The sequence below is a fragment of the Ctenopharyngodon idella genome, chromosome 3, assembly GCF_019924925.1.
Source record: "Ctenopharyngodon idella isolate HZGC_01 chromosome 3, HZGC01, whole genome shotgun sequence".
NCBI classification, from domain to species: domain Eukaryota; kingdom Metazoa; phylum Chordata; class Actinopteri; order Cypriniformes; family Xenocyprididae; genus Ctenopharyngodon; species Ctenopharyngodon idella.
In genome coordinates, this window is record NC_067222.1 from 14,842,702 (window position 1) to 14,863,878 (window position 21,177).

The 21,177-nt window shown below is 34.7% G+C and overlaps 1 protein-coding gene across 7 annotated transcripts in view; it reads left to right on the forward strand.

Annotated features, from left to right (window-relative positions):
• The window catches only part of LOC127508049 (uncharacterized), a 422,397-nt gene that overhangs the window by 378,833 nt on the left and 22,387 nt on the right, over positions 1 to 21,177 (forward strand). For all 7 annotated transcript variants that reach the window (XM_051885588.1, XM_051885590.1, XM_051885589.1 and 4 more), the window contains 4 exons: positions 6,409 to 6,696; positions 7,570 to 7,881; positions 15,137 to 15,430; positions 16,367 to 16,678. In XM_051885588.1, coding sequence (XP_051741548.1) covers positions 6,409 to 6,696; positions 7,570 to 7,881; positions 15,137 to 15,430; positions 16,367 to 16,678 — 1,206 coding nt within the window. The remainder of the gene's footprint in view (positions 1 to 6,408; positions 6,697 to 7,569; positions 7,882 to 15,136; positions 15,431 to 16,366; positions 16,679 to 21,177) is intronic.

The window sequence follows — 21,177 nt, forward strand, 5'->3', positions numbered from 1 at the left end:
TACTTGGTGAAATGTGTAACTGCTCGTCCCGATTTCAAAATAAAAGTTTAAGCCCTCGTTTAAGTCCACATGTTCTTGTTCAAGAAATTACAGTGGTTGTAGCATTTCTGTCGTAAAGAAATGACCAAATATTAAAGATTAATTGAACATTTAAAATAAATGTTGTAAGCCAATATTAAACAAGGATTAGATCGCGTTGTAAAATCGTCAGGCCACTGGCGCCCTCTGCAGGCGTTTGTTATAATACATAAAGAACATTAGTTGTACAATTCAATACATTATGTATTTTGACAGTTTTGTTCAGTAAAACCATACAATTACTTGTTTTTCATACTTTACTTGAATCAATTTTTATTGTGTTATTGCTATTATATATTTTAAGCCATATGTGTAAGTGAATGTGTTTTGTTGTGTAAAAGCACCTTTATAATGATCGCATTAGTAGTTGAGCTATATGCGCGCGCCATGTTTGTTTACGCCGCGGTCAGGAGATCTGTCGGATTTACACTTGAATTCTTTCACTTCTTTTGAAATACACGGATGGATGTAAGTGTCCGGTGAATTGGGAGAAGAACAGGGTAAACTTTATAGTTGCAGCTTGCCTTCCTCACATCATGAATCAATTATAATGGAAAGGATTACTATTGCAGCTTCCAAAGACATCAGTGTATATTTTACAGACTCTAACTGTACTGTTACTAGTATTTATGTGTATTTAAATATCTAAAACCTAAACTCTTACTCGATTACCAAATTAATCGTTAGCTACATATGACTTGTATGACTGACTTTCTTTCTATGGAGCACTAAAGTGTTTTTCCTTCCATGTCATGGTGTCCAATGTTGTTTGGACCCAAACATTTTTCAGAATATCTTCTTTTGTTTCACAGAAGAAAGTCATACAGGTTTGGGATGACATGAATGAACTATTCATTTAAAGTCCCCGTAAACCGGAAGTTGTAAACGACTTTTCTCCGGTGTTGTGACGTATTCCCAAGTGAAAGGGAATATTGAATAGAGGGCAGGGTTTTACTTTAGCACTCCTCCTCCTCCATCTGTCGCTCATAGCAGACTAACGGTTGGAGTGGTTTAAGCGTTTTATACTTTTCAGATTTTGATTAAAGATTACCACAACAAACAATTTTTTTCTAAGTATTAATTTGCACAGATTAATTGTTCACCACAAGACTAGTAATATGCACTAACAAAGGAAATCGGGTCAATTTTGATTTCATGACGACTTTAAGCACATATCAGAACATGGTGCTGTGAGACACACTAATCCATTACATCCAGTTCTAATCCATCCATTTAAGAGTTCAGGGGTCGTGTTCACAAAACATCTTAAGGAAAAAAGAAAGAAAAAAAATCATACAGGCTTGCGAACACAACCATGCACATGCAAACAATACACTTTTCACTCATACACGCACACACATTCATTAATTTATTTTTTATTTTATATTTTTTATTGTATTGACAGCTCAGCTGTATGTGGACACCTTTTGAGTAGAAATGCATATTGCATTTTTTTTTTTTTTTTGCAAATAAAACTCCCATAGTCCATAATTACTGTAGTTTTAACTTATTTTAATATAAATTCAGTTAAATCATTGGACATTTGTATGACTTGCCAGTGACTTGTTTGACCCAAGCTACGACTTGACTTGACTTGACTTGACTTGATTCTAACAAAAATTGACTTGGACTTGCTTGAGACTTGAAGGTTATTAAGACTTGAGACTTACTTGTGACTTGAACATGTGTGACTTACTCCCACCTCTGCTGATCAGTGAGTCGCTTTTAAGTGACCATGAAGTAAAAATTCCCTCCATCTGTTTTCTGAATGCATGTTATTGATCTTATTGTGAGTAATTTATAAGTTATTTATTTCTTGACCTTGTAATTTTTAATCAAAATACCATAACCCGTCTTCCAGTGAAGCTGCTGACTTCTCTCTGGTGATGAATGCAGGACTTCTCTGATCATTTAACTCACTCACATCCTGTTCCTGCAAGCTTTTATACGCTTCACTTACTCGTCTAGTGTGAAACAGGCTAATGTTTATTTGTTATCTGTCTTGTGATCAACAGTGAAAGTTTTTCTGGCATTTGGGAATGACCAGAGGAACATGTCAGATGCTCTTTGAGCAAATTATTGTTTGTTTGAGGTGAATTCTACGGTGGCCCAGTAGTGCAGAACACAACAAATTTAAAAAGCAAACATAAGTTCACAATGCAATGAATCAAGCCACAATACAACAAAATCAAGCCACAACACAATGAAAATGCTCCCAGCCACTAGGGGGCTTTTAGAGCTCGGTAAAGTTAGTTGTCCTTGCCACTGTTCTACAGAGTCGTCAGTTTTACAAAGATATCAATACCACGATTAGTTTTAACAGTATGTAACCACTGTAAATCCACATGAAATATTAATTCAAAACCATCTACCTCCATTATAGCTGCATATTTATACCTGTGAATGAATTGACACACTACCATGGCTCATGGGGACGACTGCCAATTCCACCAAGTGATTAAAAACGTATAATTTGTATTCATGAAAATGACTTTTAACATTTAGAAACATGTTCATGTTCAAATTCCAAAGCTTGTATAGGTTCCTATTGGTAAGACTGACTTACTACAGGTGACATTTTGCCAACACAAACTAATTATAGACAATAGCAGCAACACTTGTGGTGTTAAAGGGTCAGGAATAAACATAAAATGGAGCTAAACAATCAATACTTTATTTTGCCAACACGTTTCGGCACAGAGGCCTTAATCAGGGCTAAAATGTCACAGGTGTGTGTAGGTTCCTTTAAATACAGAGACAGAATTCAAACTTACAAAGAACCAATGAAAAAACTGCATATAATATCATCCACCAATCACAACACTTTAAAAGTACGTAATCATACATCAACCAATGATTTCCTTAGCAGTGTTTGATGTAAGGAAAAGAAAATATATACCATGCACACCTTCATTGAAAACTTATAAAAATGTACAAAAAATACAAAAAAAGAGAATATTTTTGTGTATGTATGTAGATAACAAAGATCATGTACTTTTATAAACATATACAATATATACCCTTGTTTAAAAGGCCTTAAAATATATATACACAATGCACATCTTTTTGAAGAACATTTCTATAAAAATTATAAAGACCAATTCTTCATTAATCCCAGTAGGGAACAGACTTTTTAAATAAAAAATCCAAAAAGCCTCCCTTCTTTTTCTCATTAAGTCAATGTGATCTCCTCTTAGTGGAATTTTTATATGTTCAATGCCAAAGAATAAAAAGGAAGACATGGATGATTACATCCTTTAAAATGTTTTGCTCCTGGTTTTATATCACCTCTTTTAATAGAGCTCCTGTGTTCTGTAATGCGGTCCCTCAGTATCCCCTCACTGCAGAGCACTTGAGATCCAGGGGGCGGAGTCGGTAGGTTAAGGGATATGTAAAGGAGTTGGATCTAGACCCCACCCCCTGGATCTTGTGTTCTGCAGTGAGGACCATCTCCCCTTAAGCGTCAAGATGTTTCTCCAACATACACTTTTTTACAAGGACACTGAATTAAATATTTGACATTTTTGCTGTTACAGGTAATAAATCTTTCAATATGTATATCGTTTTTGTAAACAGGATGTTCAAAACATTTAATATTCCTGGTGTATTGGCAACTGATGCAATTACCACTAATTACCACCATTTAAAATTTCCAAGAGGGATTGTTCCTGTGAGGGTCTTGATTGTGGGTTTCTTTGGGGAACTAATTTATCCTTAATAGCTCTGGCTCTTTTGTGAGCAATAAGTGGAGGATCTTGAAATGTATCTTTTAGAGATGGATCGTCTTGTAAAATATGCCAATATTTTTCACCACCTTACCTATATTGAAAGTTTTAGGAGCATATATAGTGCAATATATAATACTGACCCTGAAGATGTCGTCTTGCATTTGTTAGAATTTAGACAATCTTCACGACTTCTAACTTGTACTTTTTGTTCATAAGAGAGCCACTTTTCATTATAACCTCTCTCTTTAAATTTTGATAACATTTGACATTTTTCCATTTCATATTCTTCACTATTTTCACAAATACGTTTTATTCTCATAAGTTGACTTATTGGTAAGCTTCTTTTTAAAGAGATAGGATGAAAACTTTGACCGTGTAACAATGTGTTCCTATCTGTTGGTTTCGTATATAAGAATGAAGTGAGGTTTTTACCATATTTAAACAACTATATCCAAGAAATTTATTTTTTTCCATGTTAAAAGTTAATGAAAATTTTAAACCACCAAGATTCATATTCAGAAATTGTAAAAATTCATGAAGAATGGTAACTTGTCCTTTCCAGAGCAGAAACACATCATCAATATATCTTTTCCAGGAAACAATGTATGGTAAGAAATGGTGGTTCTTTTCATATTAAACACTTTCTTCAAGTAAACCTACAAAAAGGCAAGCAAAACTGGGTGTCTTCCTTTTTATTCTTTGGCATTGAACATATAAAAATTCCACTAAGAGGAGATCACACTGACTTAATGAGAAAAAGAAGGGAGGCTTTTTGGATTTTTTATTTAAAAAGTCTGTTCCCTACTGGGAACAGACTTTCTATTTCTTTCTATTTCTACTGGGAACAGACTTTCATTTCTATCAAAATTCTAAAAGAATTTTGATAGAAATGTTCTTCAAAAAGATGTGCATTGTGTATATATATATATATATATATTTTTTTAAGGCCTTTTAAACAAGGGTATATATTGTATCTGTTTATAAAAGTACATGATCTTTGTTATCTACATACATACACAAATATTTTATACTATTTTTTGTATTTTTTGTACATTTTTATAAAAGTTTTCAATGAAGGTGTGCATGGTATATATTTTCTTTTCCTTACATCAAACACTGCTAAGGAAATCATTGGTTGATGTATGATTACGTACTTTTAAAGTGTTGTGATTGGTGGATGATATTATATGCAGTTTTTTCATTGGTTCTTTGTAAGTTTGAATTCTGTCTCTGTATTTAAAGGAACCTACACACACCTGTGACATTTTAGCCCTGATTAAAGCCTCTGTGCCGAAACGCGTTGGCAAAATAAAGTATTGATTTTTTAGCTCCATTTTATGTTTATTCCTGACCCTTTAACACCACAAGTGTTGCAGGTATCGCCTATATTTAGTTTTGTCTATATTCCATGCACCTTGTTAGATGTGTGAAGGTGCACCAGATTAATCATATTACATGTTGCCAACACACACAGGGAGGTACAGTTTCACCTTTAGTAAGTTAGTCTTACCAATAGACCTTTATCACAGTGGAATTGATCACCAGAAGCATTGTTGCCAACTTAGCAATTTTGTTGCTAGATTTAGCAACTTTTCAGACTATCAAAGCACCTAAAAGCACCTAGCAACAAATTTAGCTATTTTTAAAATTTATTTGGCAACTTTTAACAACTTTTGAAAAGTGACTTAAACAATCTAAAGTACAAAAAGAGGAAACCACTGAATAGCAGCCAGTCAAGCAGCACATCAGCCTGGAGAGAGCTGAAGAAAGATGACAGTACACACTTCATATGTGAATTAAGTTGATAGTTGCAGTTGTTCAATAATAATTGTTCGTTTATGATACAGCATGTTATTAGCTTGTGCCTATCATTGTTGTTCAGTTAGGTACACTCAAAGGTCAAGGTCAAAAAGATGTTGTTTATATTACTTTTACAAATAAAATAGGTTTATATTATTATAAATATATTTATATTATGAACAAATCTAAATTAACAGTTGATTCAAATCATATTTTTATGTGTATTCTATGCAATAATGCAGTTTTGCGTCATGGTTACGTGCTGACGTCATCTCACAACATCATTTAGCAACTTTCAGCAACAAATCCACCCGTCTTTAGCAACTTCCCTGAACATTAATTGGCAACACTGGTTCGATTTCGTTGTGTTGTGAACTTATGTTTGCTTTTTTAATTTCGTTGTGTTGTGCGCTACTGGGCCACCGTAGAATTCAGACTTTTTTCACACATTTTTTCCTGTATTTGCTGCTTTTAGTTTAAAAGAGGATCTTTAAATAGTCAAGCTCAACTAAATCTGTAGTCTGATGTTTGTTGTGTGGATTTCAGGCTGTTCTGATGGTCAAAACACACATTAGATTTGAGGTCGACTCATTTAATTCATTTATATCTTCATGTAGATTTCTATAATATGGTAGAATCAGAGAAAGCTGAGTTCATTACTGATATTCATAAACTGAGTGAATGAAACATTTGAGATGTTGATCAGTTGATCAGTAATGCTTTGTTGTCTGATGTTGTTAGTTTTCTGTTTCTGATTTCTGATCTCTATTTCTCTGTTTCTGTGCTGCTGCAACACTTCAAGTGAATGAATCAGTGCTGAAGGGATGTCCTGTCATTCTGTACTATGATGCTGATATACAGAAGGATGATAAAATACAGTGGAAGTTTGAAGAGAAACTCATAGCTGAAATGACTGGAGAGAACCGTTGGAACCCTCAATGGTCTGATGAATTCAGAGACCAAATGAAGCTGGACCCTCGGACTGGATCTCTCATCATTCAACAAACCAGACCTGAACACTCTGGATTATATAAACTAGAGATCAGTTCATATTTTTCAACATTCAGACTCTTCAGGATTATCGTCTTTGGTGAGTAACACAAAGTCTTTCAGTGAAATAGCAGCAGTGTATATGACAGACCTTGTGTCAAAATATGATTATAAAAGTGTTCCAGTTGTGTTATATTAATGATGGAGAAACTCTGACCTGTTCATCATATCACTGCACTGCTGCCATAGCAGATCTATACTGATGTAGAAATCAACACACTGTTATGTCAGGAACAAGACCTTCTAGTGGAATTAATGTACAGAGTTAAATCATTAAAATGTGTCTGTAACCATTTTATCAAAGCCTTAAAGCTCAAAAAGGTCATGTGGCATTTTTTCATGAAGTCAACTGTAAATACAGGCAGTTGCAGTTTAATTTCTGGTTTCTGGTGTTTTAGACAGATCTGGTTCCTCAATGAAGCAGCTTCAGACAGTCTTCTTATGCTGTTGTCTGTTCTGAAACTGTTCTTCACACAGACTGTGTTGCTTCTGTCTGCAGGATTGTTTGATCAACTTTATCAGTCACAATCCTCCTCATTATTCCTGATCATTATTGAACTGCAGTACAGTCATTATCTGATCACAAATCAAACATTCAGAACCGTTTCTTCACACAAACTCAATTCAACACACTCATATTTCATGTCATTTGAGTGGATTTTTACTCTTAGAAACACAGACTGGAGTTCAACACAGTTTCATCAGTGAAACACACATGAGGTGTAGAGATTTATACTTACATTCAGATTTCTACAATGAGAAGTTGAGCTCTTTTCAGCTTAAAATAGAGTAAATGATATGTTTGTGATCCAGTATGTCAGGTGTGATATGTCAGTGTTTCTTCTGTTTATTTCTGCTGCTGTTGGTTTTCTGGTTCTGATTTCTCTTCTGTATTTTTCTGTTTCTTTGACAGATGAAGTGAAGTCAGTGTCAGTGATGGAGGGGGCGGATGTGACTCTACGTGTCAATTCTGAAATACAGTCAGGAGATAAGATATTCTGGATGTCTGGAGATAAAAACCGTCTTGTAGCTAAAAACACAGAAGAGAAGTGTGAAGAAGAGTCTGAGTGCAGTGATGATAGATTTATAGACCCAGTGGATCTGAATCGTCAGACTGGAGATCTCACCATCAAGACAATCAGAACTGACCACACTGAAAAATACAAACTAAAGATCATCAGAAATGGCAAATCCTCATTCAAGTTATTCACTGTTACTGTTACTGGTGAGTGAAATATTTACTTTCATTATAATTATGATTTTATTTTAGATCAGTATTGTGTCGTTCATAAAGGATAGTTCAGCCAAAAATGCCCTCATGTCGTCCCGAACCCACAAGACTTTTATTGAATTTGATCCAAATTTTAATGGAAAATTTGGAAAGGCGGGACTTAGCTCACCTGTCAATCATCACCATGACGCAGCCGAATGAAGCGAGAGACAAACTTGCCTGGGACCGGGAAATAACCTCAATTTGTGTGTTATTGTGTGCGTCTGTGATTGATTGTGAGTACCCGTTCTAATCATTAGATAATCTTTGTTAATCGTAGTATGTGATTACAGGTCAATTTGGTATTTCTCGGCAGTTATTGAGTTAATCAGAATGAACAGTGTTACAGCAAACTAGCGCGTTCACGATTATAATATCGCAGTTTGTGATATCTTCACCCTGTTCCGTATATGTTTATTCATGTCGCAGTGCTACTATGCTGAGAGTTATTCATGTCAAGTTTATATGGGAGTACTGTATGGTGCGGTGTGTGATATTTATTGCCAGTATAAGGACACTTTCGGTTTCAATGTGCCGGTTATGTTTGCATGAACGATGACAGCGCCATATTGCGTAGTATTTTTCCACTGAAAGTTAATACTCTATACTGTAGCTATGTATACTGTAACATTTTATAGTGTAATTTAATGTGTAATGTGATTTAATTTATATAACAGTCAAGACATGTTATGTTGATTATTTCTTTGTTTCATTGTAGTACCACACCTACCCACAAATTCTCAAACTCCCACTCATGTCCCTCTCCATAAACATCTTCAGTGTTCAGTAAACCCCTTTGAGTTAATCTGAGTGCCTTGATCCATTCCTGTGTAACTCCTTAACATTTAAGAAGTGATGTGATTGATTTGAATGTGGAAATCTGAAACAAAAGTCTTTCTTCATAAAAGATCTTCATTGTGTGAGAGCTCTCTGATGCACATTTATGAGAGAATCTCAACACAGTGGTCAGCAGTGCAGATCCTCAGGTTGTGTCGTGAGAATGTCCCTTTTATATGAACTCATTGTTACTGGTGTGATTTAGGGCTGTAACGATTCATCGATGAAATTCGATTACTCAATTTAAAAAAAATCCTCGATTTCAATTTGCCCGTGTCGAGTAACTGGTAAAATACCGGAAGTGGTTCTTTCCACGGACGAGAATCCATGAAACACATTATTAGACAGTTTAAGGCTGTACGATATTAAACCCGTGTAAAAATAATAAAGCATAATGCTATTGTGACTTTACAAAGGTTGTGAATTAAACAAATGTGTGTGCTGCAGGTTTAATATATTTGCGCTGTAATTATTTATACACGTGTCTAGTGCGTCTCGTGCGGCTCCTTTCACAGTAAATACAGCTTCACGTGAACTGTTATACATGAGTGGAGCGTCTCAAACTCCATCTCTGAATATGCTGTGAGCTTGGATTGCTTTTAACGTTTAGTCAGATTTGTAAGGTAAGTCATCAATAAACCTTAGCAACATTATACAGTATGTTTCTACTTGGTGAAATGTGCTAACTGCTCGTCGCGATTTCAAAATAAAAGTTTAAGCCCTCGTTTAAGTCCACATGTTCTTGTTCAAGAAATTACGGTGGTTGTAGCATTTCTGTCGTAAACAAATGGCCAAATATTAAAGATTAATTGGACAGTTGAAATAAATGTTGTAAGCAAATATTAAACAAGGATTAGATCGCGTTGTAAAATCGTCAGGCCACTGGCGCCCTCTGCAGGCGTTTGTTATATTCAGGGCTGGAAATGGCTGAGATTCACTGGGGGGACTCTATATCGGAAGATTTTTTTTTTTTTTTTTTTACTTTCAATGACTTTTCAGATGTATTTAAATATAAAATATTGTATAATTATATAATATGCTAACATTAAACAGGCCTATTTCATGTTTCCTCCAAACAATATTTTCTTAATTATCAAGCAGGCACATGAAAGGTCAATGAACAACATTTATCAACTGTGTGTGGCACAAACATGTTCATTCAACAGAATCTCTACTTGGAGAAAATTACCTGTTTGATTTTTGGCCAAATTAAAGATGCATTGTCTAGGAATTTGCATATGGTGCATACTGAATTGAACAGGTCACAAACATTTTAAATACATTTGTCCTCAGGTTAAAGAAAACTGAATGTTTTGGATGGCTACCTCTCAGTTTACTTTGAAAATCAACAATTAAACACATTTAAAGGGGAATCCAGTTTTAATGCAAAAGGAAGCTGATGTGCATTCTGAAAAACATTATTATCCAAATTTTTTTGCATCTAGAAAATATAATATTCACTCATCCCTTTTCTTAAACAATGGTTAAAGAGGTTGAAATGTGCTGATTATCATTTTATAAAAACTTTTTGTTTTGTTACCATAGACATGGAGTTTTTTAAAACATTGCTACCTGAACATGCAGTTCTATTCTAATATTCCCTGAAATAATTAATACCCCCCCCCCCCCCCACACACACCCCGATGCTGTTTTTACTCAATAAATTGAGAATCATTTTTTTTTAAATAGTGTTCACAATTCTCCCATGATTCTGAATAGACAACTAAAAAAATAACATGTAATTTACTAGCGATTCTGACATAATGTTATTTGCTGCAGTCTATTTACAAAAAACATTAATTATTTTGAATGATTTTTTTTTTTTAAATCGGTTTGAATAAATGATTCAATGACTCAATTATAAAGATGTCACTTGTTTCATAGATGAATCAATGTTTTTGAACACTTCTTTGCAATGAATGATTCAATGACAAATACATTTTTAACAATCATTTGTTGCCACCTACTGGTGTAACGATGTAATTGACGATCTTTATTTGAAGTATCAAGTTACTTTCAAAGGTAATTTACTCTATTTTGTTCACTTCCTTTTGGGATGGGGGACTGGTTGTCTCCCTCATTTGCGAAGAGTTTGGGTTTGCTCCCTCGTGAGGTTTATTTATTTGTTTGTTGCTTTATTTTTGCAAAATGGTCCACACGTGCAAAGTTGGTTGAGAACATAACTGCAATAAAGTAACAGCCTATAGTTAACAATTACTTGTTTACAAAGTGCCATGGGAAGTCAAACTATCTATTTAAAATGCTCTTATACTGAACATGTTTATTCTTGGATTACAGACAGGTTTTTCCTAATGGGCATATCTGTCATATTAGCAGAACACATTTCACACATGAGGAAAACTAATGTTTAATCCAGAAGATCCATGAATCTCACTTGTACTTGGCCTTATGAAAAAGTAGTTCTTGTAATTGTTTAACACAGCATTTGTTACAATAAGGATATAATTACAGCTAGACCACTGATGACTCCTCATTGCATGCTTAGGGCAATGTTAACTTTTTTTTCTCTCTTTTTAAAATCTATTCCCTTAATAGACTATATATTATAAATTCTTCAACAAGTTAGTTCAAATGTACCACAGTAAATACAACAGAACATGATAAATTCTAGTAAAGGTGGTCATGAGAAGTTTAAAAAGCTTGCAGGATCATCATCATGTTTTCCCCTCTTTTCATCAGTCTTTTTAGTGGCTGTCTCTAGATCATGTTTGACTTTCTCCATAGAGTTTTACTACATTCTCAATAGAATTCAAATGGGTTTCACAGTTTATCATAGGAACGGCTCGCGCAAATCTTATCACACTTTTGGAGCGCGCTGGTGAACGTGCCTGCGGTGATTCGTGCGCGGCGCGTCACTCATGATTATGAAAGCTCCGAACGCGCGATTTACACAATTAATTAACAGCCTGATTCTATGTTTCGGTGTGGGGGTTAGAGTACCGGCAGCATGTGAGAAGTGGCGGTATGCAAGGCAAAGCAAGGGTAGGCTACAGATTAAGATAAAGACGTGCCGGGGAAGTTGTAAATGACTTTTCTCTAGTGTTGTGACGTATTCCCAAGTTAAGGGAATATTGAATAGAGGGCAGAGTTTTACTTTAGCGCTCCTCCTCTCCATCTCTCACTCATATCAGACTAACGGTTGGAGGGGAGTAGTTTAAGCGTTTTATACTTTTCAGATTTTGATTAAAGATTACCACAACAAACAATTTTTTTCTGAGTATTAACTTGCACGGATTAATTGTTCACCACAAGATTAGTAATATGCACTAACAAAGGAAATAGGGTCAGTTTTGATTTCATGCTGACTTTAAGCACATATCACAACATGGTGCTGTGAGACACACTAATCCATTACATCCAGTTCTAATCCATCCATTTAAGAGTTCAGGGGTCGTGTTCACAAAACATCTTAAGGCTAAAAGTAGCTCCTAAATCTGTGAAAAGTTAGGAGTAGTGATGAGGACTCCCGAGTCACTAAGACCAAATCACAAACAATCCTAAAATGGCTGTTGTCGGATGTTCTCCTCAGCAATCCGCCCAAAGACACTGAACACCATTGAGTCAATAGTGATAAAGCCTCGAGTGCTGAGCCTTTTCTTCATAAATGCGATAAATATTATGATTTATAGGTTTTAATCTACGATGATATGACATAAAGATTCATTCATTTACAGATAAAATGTATTGAATGATGGAGAATGAAACATTGCGGTCAAGTACACGTCAGCTGTTATATATATATATATATATATATATATATATATATATATATATATATATATATATATTTTCCTCCTCTCGAGCTGATTAGATAGACCGTTTTAACGTGCTCCTCCTGAACTTTGTTTGGAAAACATCATTTGTCACTTTAATTCTTCAATCTCTAGAGATTCAGACATGTGAGAGGCGGACAATAGCTGAACACATACTTGTTTATTCAGTGACACTTAGCCTACATTTTAAAATCTTTATTTGAATATGGAAACATGATACCTCGTTCTACAGTATTTCTCTGATTAAATCACTGACAGAGACTCCTCCCTTATCAGCCAATCATAGTTAGTAAGTGTGATGACATCATCCATATCAACAAGCTCGACCCCGCCCTTTCTCTTAGCTCAAGACTCTCTATTTCGTTAGTAAAAGTTTGTCTCAGCAGTTTTGTGAATAGATTTTAAGAGAGAACTCTTAGCTAAGAACTTTTACTGTTATTTAGGAGAACTCTTAGAGGTGAGCTAAAATGTTTTGTGAATACGACCCCTGATCTCCAGATCTGCAGAGAGATTTTAACTCTTTTTGTTTTTAATTAGTACATTTCCATGACAAAATCTGTCAGTAGCTCAGTTATAACTTCCTCAGTCTCAGCATGTCTGTCCTAGTGTACACTACACAATCTGTTTTCTGAATGCATGTTATTGATCTTATTGTAATTTATAGGTTATTTATTTCTTGACCTTGTAAATTATAGTCCGTCTTCCAGTGAAACTGCTGACTTCTCTCTGGTGATGAATGCTTCTCTGATGATTTAACTCACTCACATCCTGTTCCTGCAAGCTTTTATACGCTTCACTTACTCGTCTAGTGTGAAACAGGCTAATGTTTGTTATCTGTCTTGTGATTGACAATGAAAGTTTTTTTTGGCATTTGGGAATGACCAGAGGAACATGTAGATGCTCTTTGAGCAAATTATTGTACTGGTGGCCCAGTAGTGCACAACACAACGAAATTTAAAAAGCAAACATAAGTTTGCTTTTTAAATTTCAGTGAATCAAGCCACACAACAGCATAAAGCCACAACACAATGAAAATGCTCCCAGCCACTAGGGGGCTTTTAGAGCTCGGTAAAGTTAGTTGTCCTTGCCACTGTTCTACAGAGTCGTCAGTTTTACAAAGATATCAATACCACGATTAGTTTTAACAGTATGTAACCACTGTATATCCACATGAAATATTAATTCAAAACCATCTATGTACATTATAGCTGCATATTTATACCTGTGAATGAATTAACACACTACCATGGCTCATGGAGACGACTGCCAATTCCACCAAGTGGTTAAAAACATATATAATTTGTATTCATTAAAATTACTTTTAACATTTAGAAACAGACATGTTCAAATTCCAAAGCTTGTATAGGTTCCTATTGGTAAGACTGACTTACTACAGGTGACATGTTGTCAACACACACAGGGAGGTACAGTTTCACCTTTTAGTTAGTCTTACCAATAGACCTTTATCACAGCAGAATTGATTACTGGAAGAATTGTTGCCAACTTAGCAATTTTGTTGCTAGATTTATCAACTTTTCAGACTACCTTAGCAAAGCACCTAGAAACAAATTTAGCTATTTTTAAAGTCAGCCTGGAGAGAGCTGAAGAAAGATGACAGTACACACTTCATATGTGAATTAAGATGATAGTTGCAGTTGTTCAATAATAATTGTTCATTTATGATACAGCATGTTATTAGCTTGTACCTATCATTGTTGTTCAGTTAGGTACACTGTAAATTGTAGAAAAACAGAAAAGGTTCTGGTAATTTTCTGCCAGGACAAGATCCGTTAAGTTGTAACCCTAAAACACAAAATACAATGTGTAAATTATAATACAGGTAAAACACCTGTGAAAAATCAATACGGATAATTCCTTCATATTAACACAGTACATTGTGCCCTATTTTTAACCAACTAACTAACTACCTACCAATACACTGCTTATAACTATAATTGTTCAAAATGTGTAGTTTTACTAGTTAATAAGAAAATAAGAAAATGTAATTGTTCAAAAATGTGTAACTGTTCAATAATTCAATGTTGTATTTAAAAATAAAAATATCTGATCAAAAAGATGTTTATTATTTTTACAAATAAAATAGGTTTATATTATTATAAATACATTTATATTATAATATATTTATATTATGAACAAATCTAAATTAACAGTTGATTCAAATCATATTTTTATGTGTATTCTATACAATAATGCAGTTTTGCGTCATGGTTACGTGATGACGTCATCCCACAACATCATTTAGCAACTTTCAGCAACAAATTAATTGTCAAGCTCAACTAAATCTGTAGTCTGATGTTTGTTGTGTGGATTTCAGGCTGTTCTGATGGTCAAAACACACATTAGATTTGAGGTCGACTCATTTAATTCATTTATATCTTCATGTAGATTTCTATAATATGGTAGAATCAGAGAAAGCTGAGTTCATTACTGATATTCATAAACTGAGTGAATGAAACATTTGAGATGTTAATCAATTGATCAGTAATGCTTTGTTGTCTGATGTTAGTTTTCTGTTTCTAATTTCTGATCTATATTTCTCTGTTTTTGTGCTGCTGCAGGACGTCAAGTGAATAAATCAGTGGTGAAGGGACGTCCTGTCATTCTGAAGTATAAAACTGAAATACAGAAGGATGATAAAATACAGTGGAAGTTTGAAGAGAAACTCATAGCTGAAATGACTGGAGAGAACCCTCAATGGTCTGCTGATGAATTCAGAGACCAAATGAAGCTGGACCCTCAGACTGGATCTCTCACCATTCAACAAACCAGACCTGAACACTCTGGATTATATAAACTAGAGATCATCACCAGTGATTATTCAACATTCAGACTCTTCAGGATTATCGTCTGTGGTGAGTAACACAAAGTCTTTCAGTGAAACAGCAGCAGTGTATATGACAGACCTTGTGTCAAAATATGATTATAAAAGTGTTCCAGTTGTGTTATATTAATGATGGAGAAACTCTGACCTGTTCATCATATCACTGCACTGCTGCCATAGCAGATATATACTGATGTAGAAATCAACACACTGTTATGTCAGGAACAAGACCTTCTAGTGGAATTAATGTACAGAGTTAAATCATTAAAATGTGTCTGTAACTATTTTATAAAAGCTATAAAGCTCAAAAAGGTCATGTGGTATTTTTTCATGAAGCCAACTGTAAATACAGGCAGTTGCAGATTAATTTTAATTGAATAATAATTAATTTAGCCAAGTTTCTTATTTATGTCTTGTTTTGTCAGACCTGGTTTCTGGTGTTTCAGACAGATCTGGTTCCTCAATGAAGCAGCTTCAGACAGTCTTCTTTCATATGCTGTTGTCTGTTCTGAAACTGTTCTTCACACAGACTGTGTTGCTTCTGTCTGCAGGATTGTTTGATCAACTTTATCAGTCACAATCCTCCTCATTATTCCTGATCATTATTGAACTGCAGTACAGTCATTATCTGATCACAAATCAAACATTCAGAACCGTTTCTTCACACAAACTCAATTCAACACACTCATATTTCATGTCATTTGAGTGGATTTTTACTCTTAGAAACACAGACTGGAGTTCAACACAGTTTCATCAGTGAAACACACATGAGGTGTAGAGATTTATACTTACATTCAGATTTCTAGAATGAGAAGTTGAGCTCTTTTCAACTTAAAATAGAGTAAATGATATGTTTGTGATCCAGTATGTCAGGTGTGATATGTCAGTGTTTCTTCTGTTTATTTCTGCTGCTGTTGGTTTTCTGGTTCTGATTTCTCTTCTGTATTTTTCTCTGTTTCTTTGACAGATGAAGAGAAGTTAGTGCCAGTGATGGAGGGGGCGGATGTGACTCTACGTGTCAATCCTGAAATACAGAGAGGAGATAAGATATTCTGGATGTTTAGAGATGACAACCATCCCGTAGCTAAAAACACAGAAGAGAAGTGTGAAGAAGAGTCTGAGTACAGTGATGTTAGATTTAAAGACAAAGTGGATCTGAATCATCAGACTGGAGATCTCACCATCAAGACAATCAGAGCTGACCACACTGGAGAATACAAACTAAAGATCATCAGTAATGGCAAATCCTCATTCAAGATATTCAGAGTTACTGTTTCTGGTGAGTGAAATATTTACTTTCATTGTAATTATGATTTTATTTTAGATCAACATTGTGTTGTTCTTAAAGGATAGTTCAGCCAAAAATGCCCTCATGTCGTCCCGAACGCACAAGACTTTTATTGAATTTGATCCAAATTTTAAGAAGTGATGTGATTGATTTGAATGTGGAAATTTGAAACAAAAGTTAAGTCTTTCTTCACAAAAGATCTTCATTGTGTGAGAGCTCTTTGATGCACATTTATGAGAGAATCTCAACACAGTGGTCAGCAGAGCAGATCCTCAGGGTGTGTCGTGAGAATGACCCTTTTATATGAACTCAGTGTTACTGGTATGACTTAGGGCTGTAACGATTCATCGATGAAATTCGATTACTCGATATTTTTTTTTTTTTTTTTTTTTTAAATCCTCGATTTCAATTTGCCCGTGTCGAGTAACTGGTAAAATACCGGAAGTGGCACTTTCCACGGAGGAGAATCCATGAAACACATTATTAGACAGTTTTCTAAGGCTGCACGATATTAAACCTGTGTAAAAATAATAAAGCATAATACTATTGTCAATTTACAAAGATTATTTATTAATGAAACAAATGTGCTGCAAGTTTAATATATTTGTGCTGTAGTTTTTTTTTTTATCCTCCTGAGACCCAGAAAAAAAAGGTTTTTTTTAATTTAGTTTTTTTTCACGTCATTATATTGTTTAGGGCATAAGAACCAAATTAAAATAAAACATTTTTGAAAAATTATATTTTATTCATATGTTATGATATGTCCTCTGTAGTGGACACCTGGACTGAGTTGTTTAAAAAATGACATGTATAGGCAAAAACAATGGGATTTTTTTTAAATCACCAATCAATTTTTAGGCTTCAGGATTGTTTTTAACCAAACTTTGTATCAAGATGATTCTCAACTATATTGTGAAAGATATAATGGAATTAATTGATATACCATTTTACTTTATGCAATATGTGGGTAAAATTGTCATACATGGATTTTCCCATTCAATACAATGCATCTGTATCTAATTTGCATATTAATGTTTTCTTGAGCAACATGTAATGAAAAAAGAAGTGTAATAATTGGCAACATTTTCATAATAATATCTAATAATCAATAGGATTATTGATATATATAATATCTTTCCTTATTCACTTGTTGTATCTCCTATTATATCTCCTGATAAACATGATTTAAGTCCTGGTGTCCTCTACAGAGGTCATGTATGAAATCAATGTCTTGTTTCGTAACAGAAAGTCATATTTTGATTTGAAACCCCATAACATTTTCCTGAGATATTGATTTATAACAAACAATTTGAAAATGAATCCGATTTAAATGATAATTACAAAATATTATCATTTGCATAAGAATGCTAATTTTCATTTTCAGTCATATTTAAAGACCAAGAAGTTGTTGTTGTCATGGCGAAACCAATAAAAATTTGGTATCTCTGCAAAGTCCTGAATGTGCTCTTTACAGGACATCCAAACTTAAAACTGTGACATGTATGATGTCAGAGAAAATCACTAAAATATGATGTCCACTACAGAGGACAGAAATCTATTCCCGGGTCCCAGGAGGATATACGTGTCTAGTGCGTCTCATGCGGCTCCTTTCACAGTAAATGCAGCTTCACGTGAACTGTTATACATGAGTGGAGCGTCTCAAACTCCATCTCTGAATATGCTGTGAGCTTAAATTGCTTTTAAGGTTTAATCAGATTTGTAAGGTAAGTCGTCAATAAACCTTAGCAACGTTATACAGTATGTTTCTACTTGGTGAAATGTGTAACTGCTCGTCCCGATTTCAAAATAAAAGTTTAAGCCCTCGTTTAAGTCCACATGTTCTTGTTCAAGAAATTACAGTGGTTGTAGCATTTCTGTCGTAAAGAAATGACCAAATATTAAAGATTAATTGAACATTTAAAATAAATGTTGTAAGCCAATATTAAACAAGGATTAGATCGCGTTGTAAAATCGTCAGGCCACTGGCGCCCTCTGCAGGCGTTTGTTATAATACATAAAGAACATTAGTTGTACAATTCAATACATTATGTATTTTGACAGTTTTGTTCAGTAAAACCATACAATTACTTGTTTTTCATACTTTACTTGAATAAATTTTTATTGTGTTATTGCTATTATATATTTTAAGCCATATGTGTGAGTGAATGTGTTTTGTTGTGTAAAAGCACCTTTATAATGATCGCATTAGTAGTTGAGCTATATGTGCGCGCCATGTTTGTTTACGCCGCGGTCAGGAGATCTGTCGGATTTACACTTGAATTCTTTCACTTCTTTCGAAATACACGGATGGATGTAAGTGTCCGGTGAACTGGGAGAAGAACAGGGTAAACTTTATAGTTGCAGCTTGCCTTCCTCACATCATGAATCAATTATAATGGAAAGGATTATTATTGCAGCTTCCATAGACATCAGTGTATATTTTACAAACTCTAACTGTACTGTTACTAGTACTTATGTGTATGTAAATATCTGAAACCTAAAATAAACATCATGTGGTAGTGCATTCGTGCATTCGTCTCTGGCTCAGCGCCCGGAGGGGAGGGCGATTACTCCAGTAATCGTTAGAATAATCGAACGATTACTTGATTACCAAATGAATCGTTAGCTACAGCCCTAGTATGACTTGTATGACTGACTTTCTTTCTATGGAGCACTAAAGTGTTTTTCCTTCCATGTCATGGTGTCCAATGTTGTTTGGACCCAAACATTTTTCAGAATATCTTCTTTTGTTTCACAGAAGAAAGTCATACAGGTTTGGAATGACATGAATGAACTATCCATTTAAAGCCCCCGTGAACCGGAAGTTGCAAACGACTTTTCTCCGGTGTTGTGACGTATTCCCAAGTGAAAGGGAATATTGAATAGAGGGCAGGGTTTTACTTTAGCGCTCCTCCTCTCCATCTCTCGCTCATATCAGACTAACGGTTGGAGGGAGTGGTTTAAGCGTTTTATACATTTCAGATTTTGATTAAAGATTACCACAACAAACTTTTTTTTTTTTGAGTATTAACTTGCACGGATTAATTGTTCACCACAAGACTAGTAATATGCACTAACAAAGGAAATAGGGTCAATTTTGATTTCATGACGACTTTAAGCACATATCAGAACATGGTGCTGTGAGACACACTAATCCATTACATCCAGTTCTAATCCATCCATTTAAGAGTTCAGGGGTCGTGTTCACAAAACATCTTAAGGAGAAAAGAAAGAAAAAAAATCATACAGGCTTGCGAACACAACCATGCACATGCAAACAATACACTTTTCACTCATACACGCACACACGTTAATTAATTTATTTTTTTATTTTAGATTTTTTATTGTATTGACAGCTCAGCTGTATGTGGACACCTTTTGCATTTTTTTTTTTTTTTTTTGCAAATAAAACTCCTATAGTCCATAACTACTGTAGTTATAACTTATTTTAATATAAATTCAGTTAAATCATCAAACATTTGTATGACTTGCCAGTGACTTGTTTGACCCAAGCTACGACTTTACTTGACTTGCTTGATTCTAACAAAAATTGACTTGGACTTGCTTGAGACTTGAAGGTTAAGACTTGAGACTTACTTGTGACTTGAACATGTGTGACTTACTCCCACTTTTGCTGATCAGTGAGTCGCTTTTAGGTGACCATGGAATAAAAATTCCCTCCATCTGTTTTCTGAATGCATGTTATTGATCTTATTGTGAGTAATTTATAGGTTATTTATTTCTTGACCTTGTAAATTTTAATCAAAATACCATAACCCGTCTTCCAGTGAAACTGCTGACTTCTCTCTGGTGATGAATGCAGGACATTTAACTCACTCACATCCTGTTCCTGCAAGCTTTTATACACTTCACTTACTCGTCTAGTGTGAAACAGGCTAATGTTTGCTTGTTATCTGTCTTGTGATCGACAGTGAAAGTTTTTCTGGCAGTTTTGGAATAAGCAGAGGAACATGTCAGATGCTCTTTGAGCAAATTATTGTTTGTTTGAGGTGAATTCTACGGTGGCCCAGTAGTGCAGAACACAACGAAATTTAAAAAGCAAACATAAGTTCACAACACAACGAAATCAAGCCACACAAAGGAATAAAGCCACAACACAATGAAAATGCTCCCAGCCACTAGGGGGCTTTCAGAGCTCAGTAAAGTTAGTTGTCCTTGCCACTGTTCTACAGAGTCGGCAGTTTTACAAAGATATCAATACCACAATTAGTTTTAACAGTATGTAACCACTGTATATCCACATGAAATATTAATTCAAAACCATCTACCTCCATTATAGCTGCATATTTATACCTGTGAATGAATTGACGCACTACCATGGCTCATGGGAATGACTGCCAATCCCACCAAGTGGTTAAAAAAATATATAATTTGTATTCATGAAAATGACTTTTAACATTTAGAAACAGACATGTTCAAATTCCAAAGCTTGTATAGGTTCCTATTGGTAAGACTGACTTACTACAGGT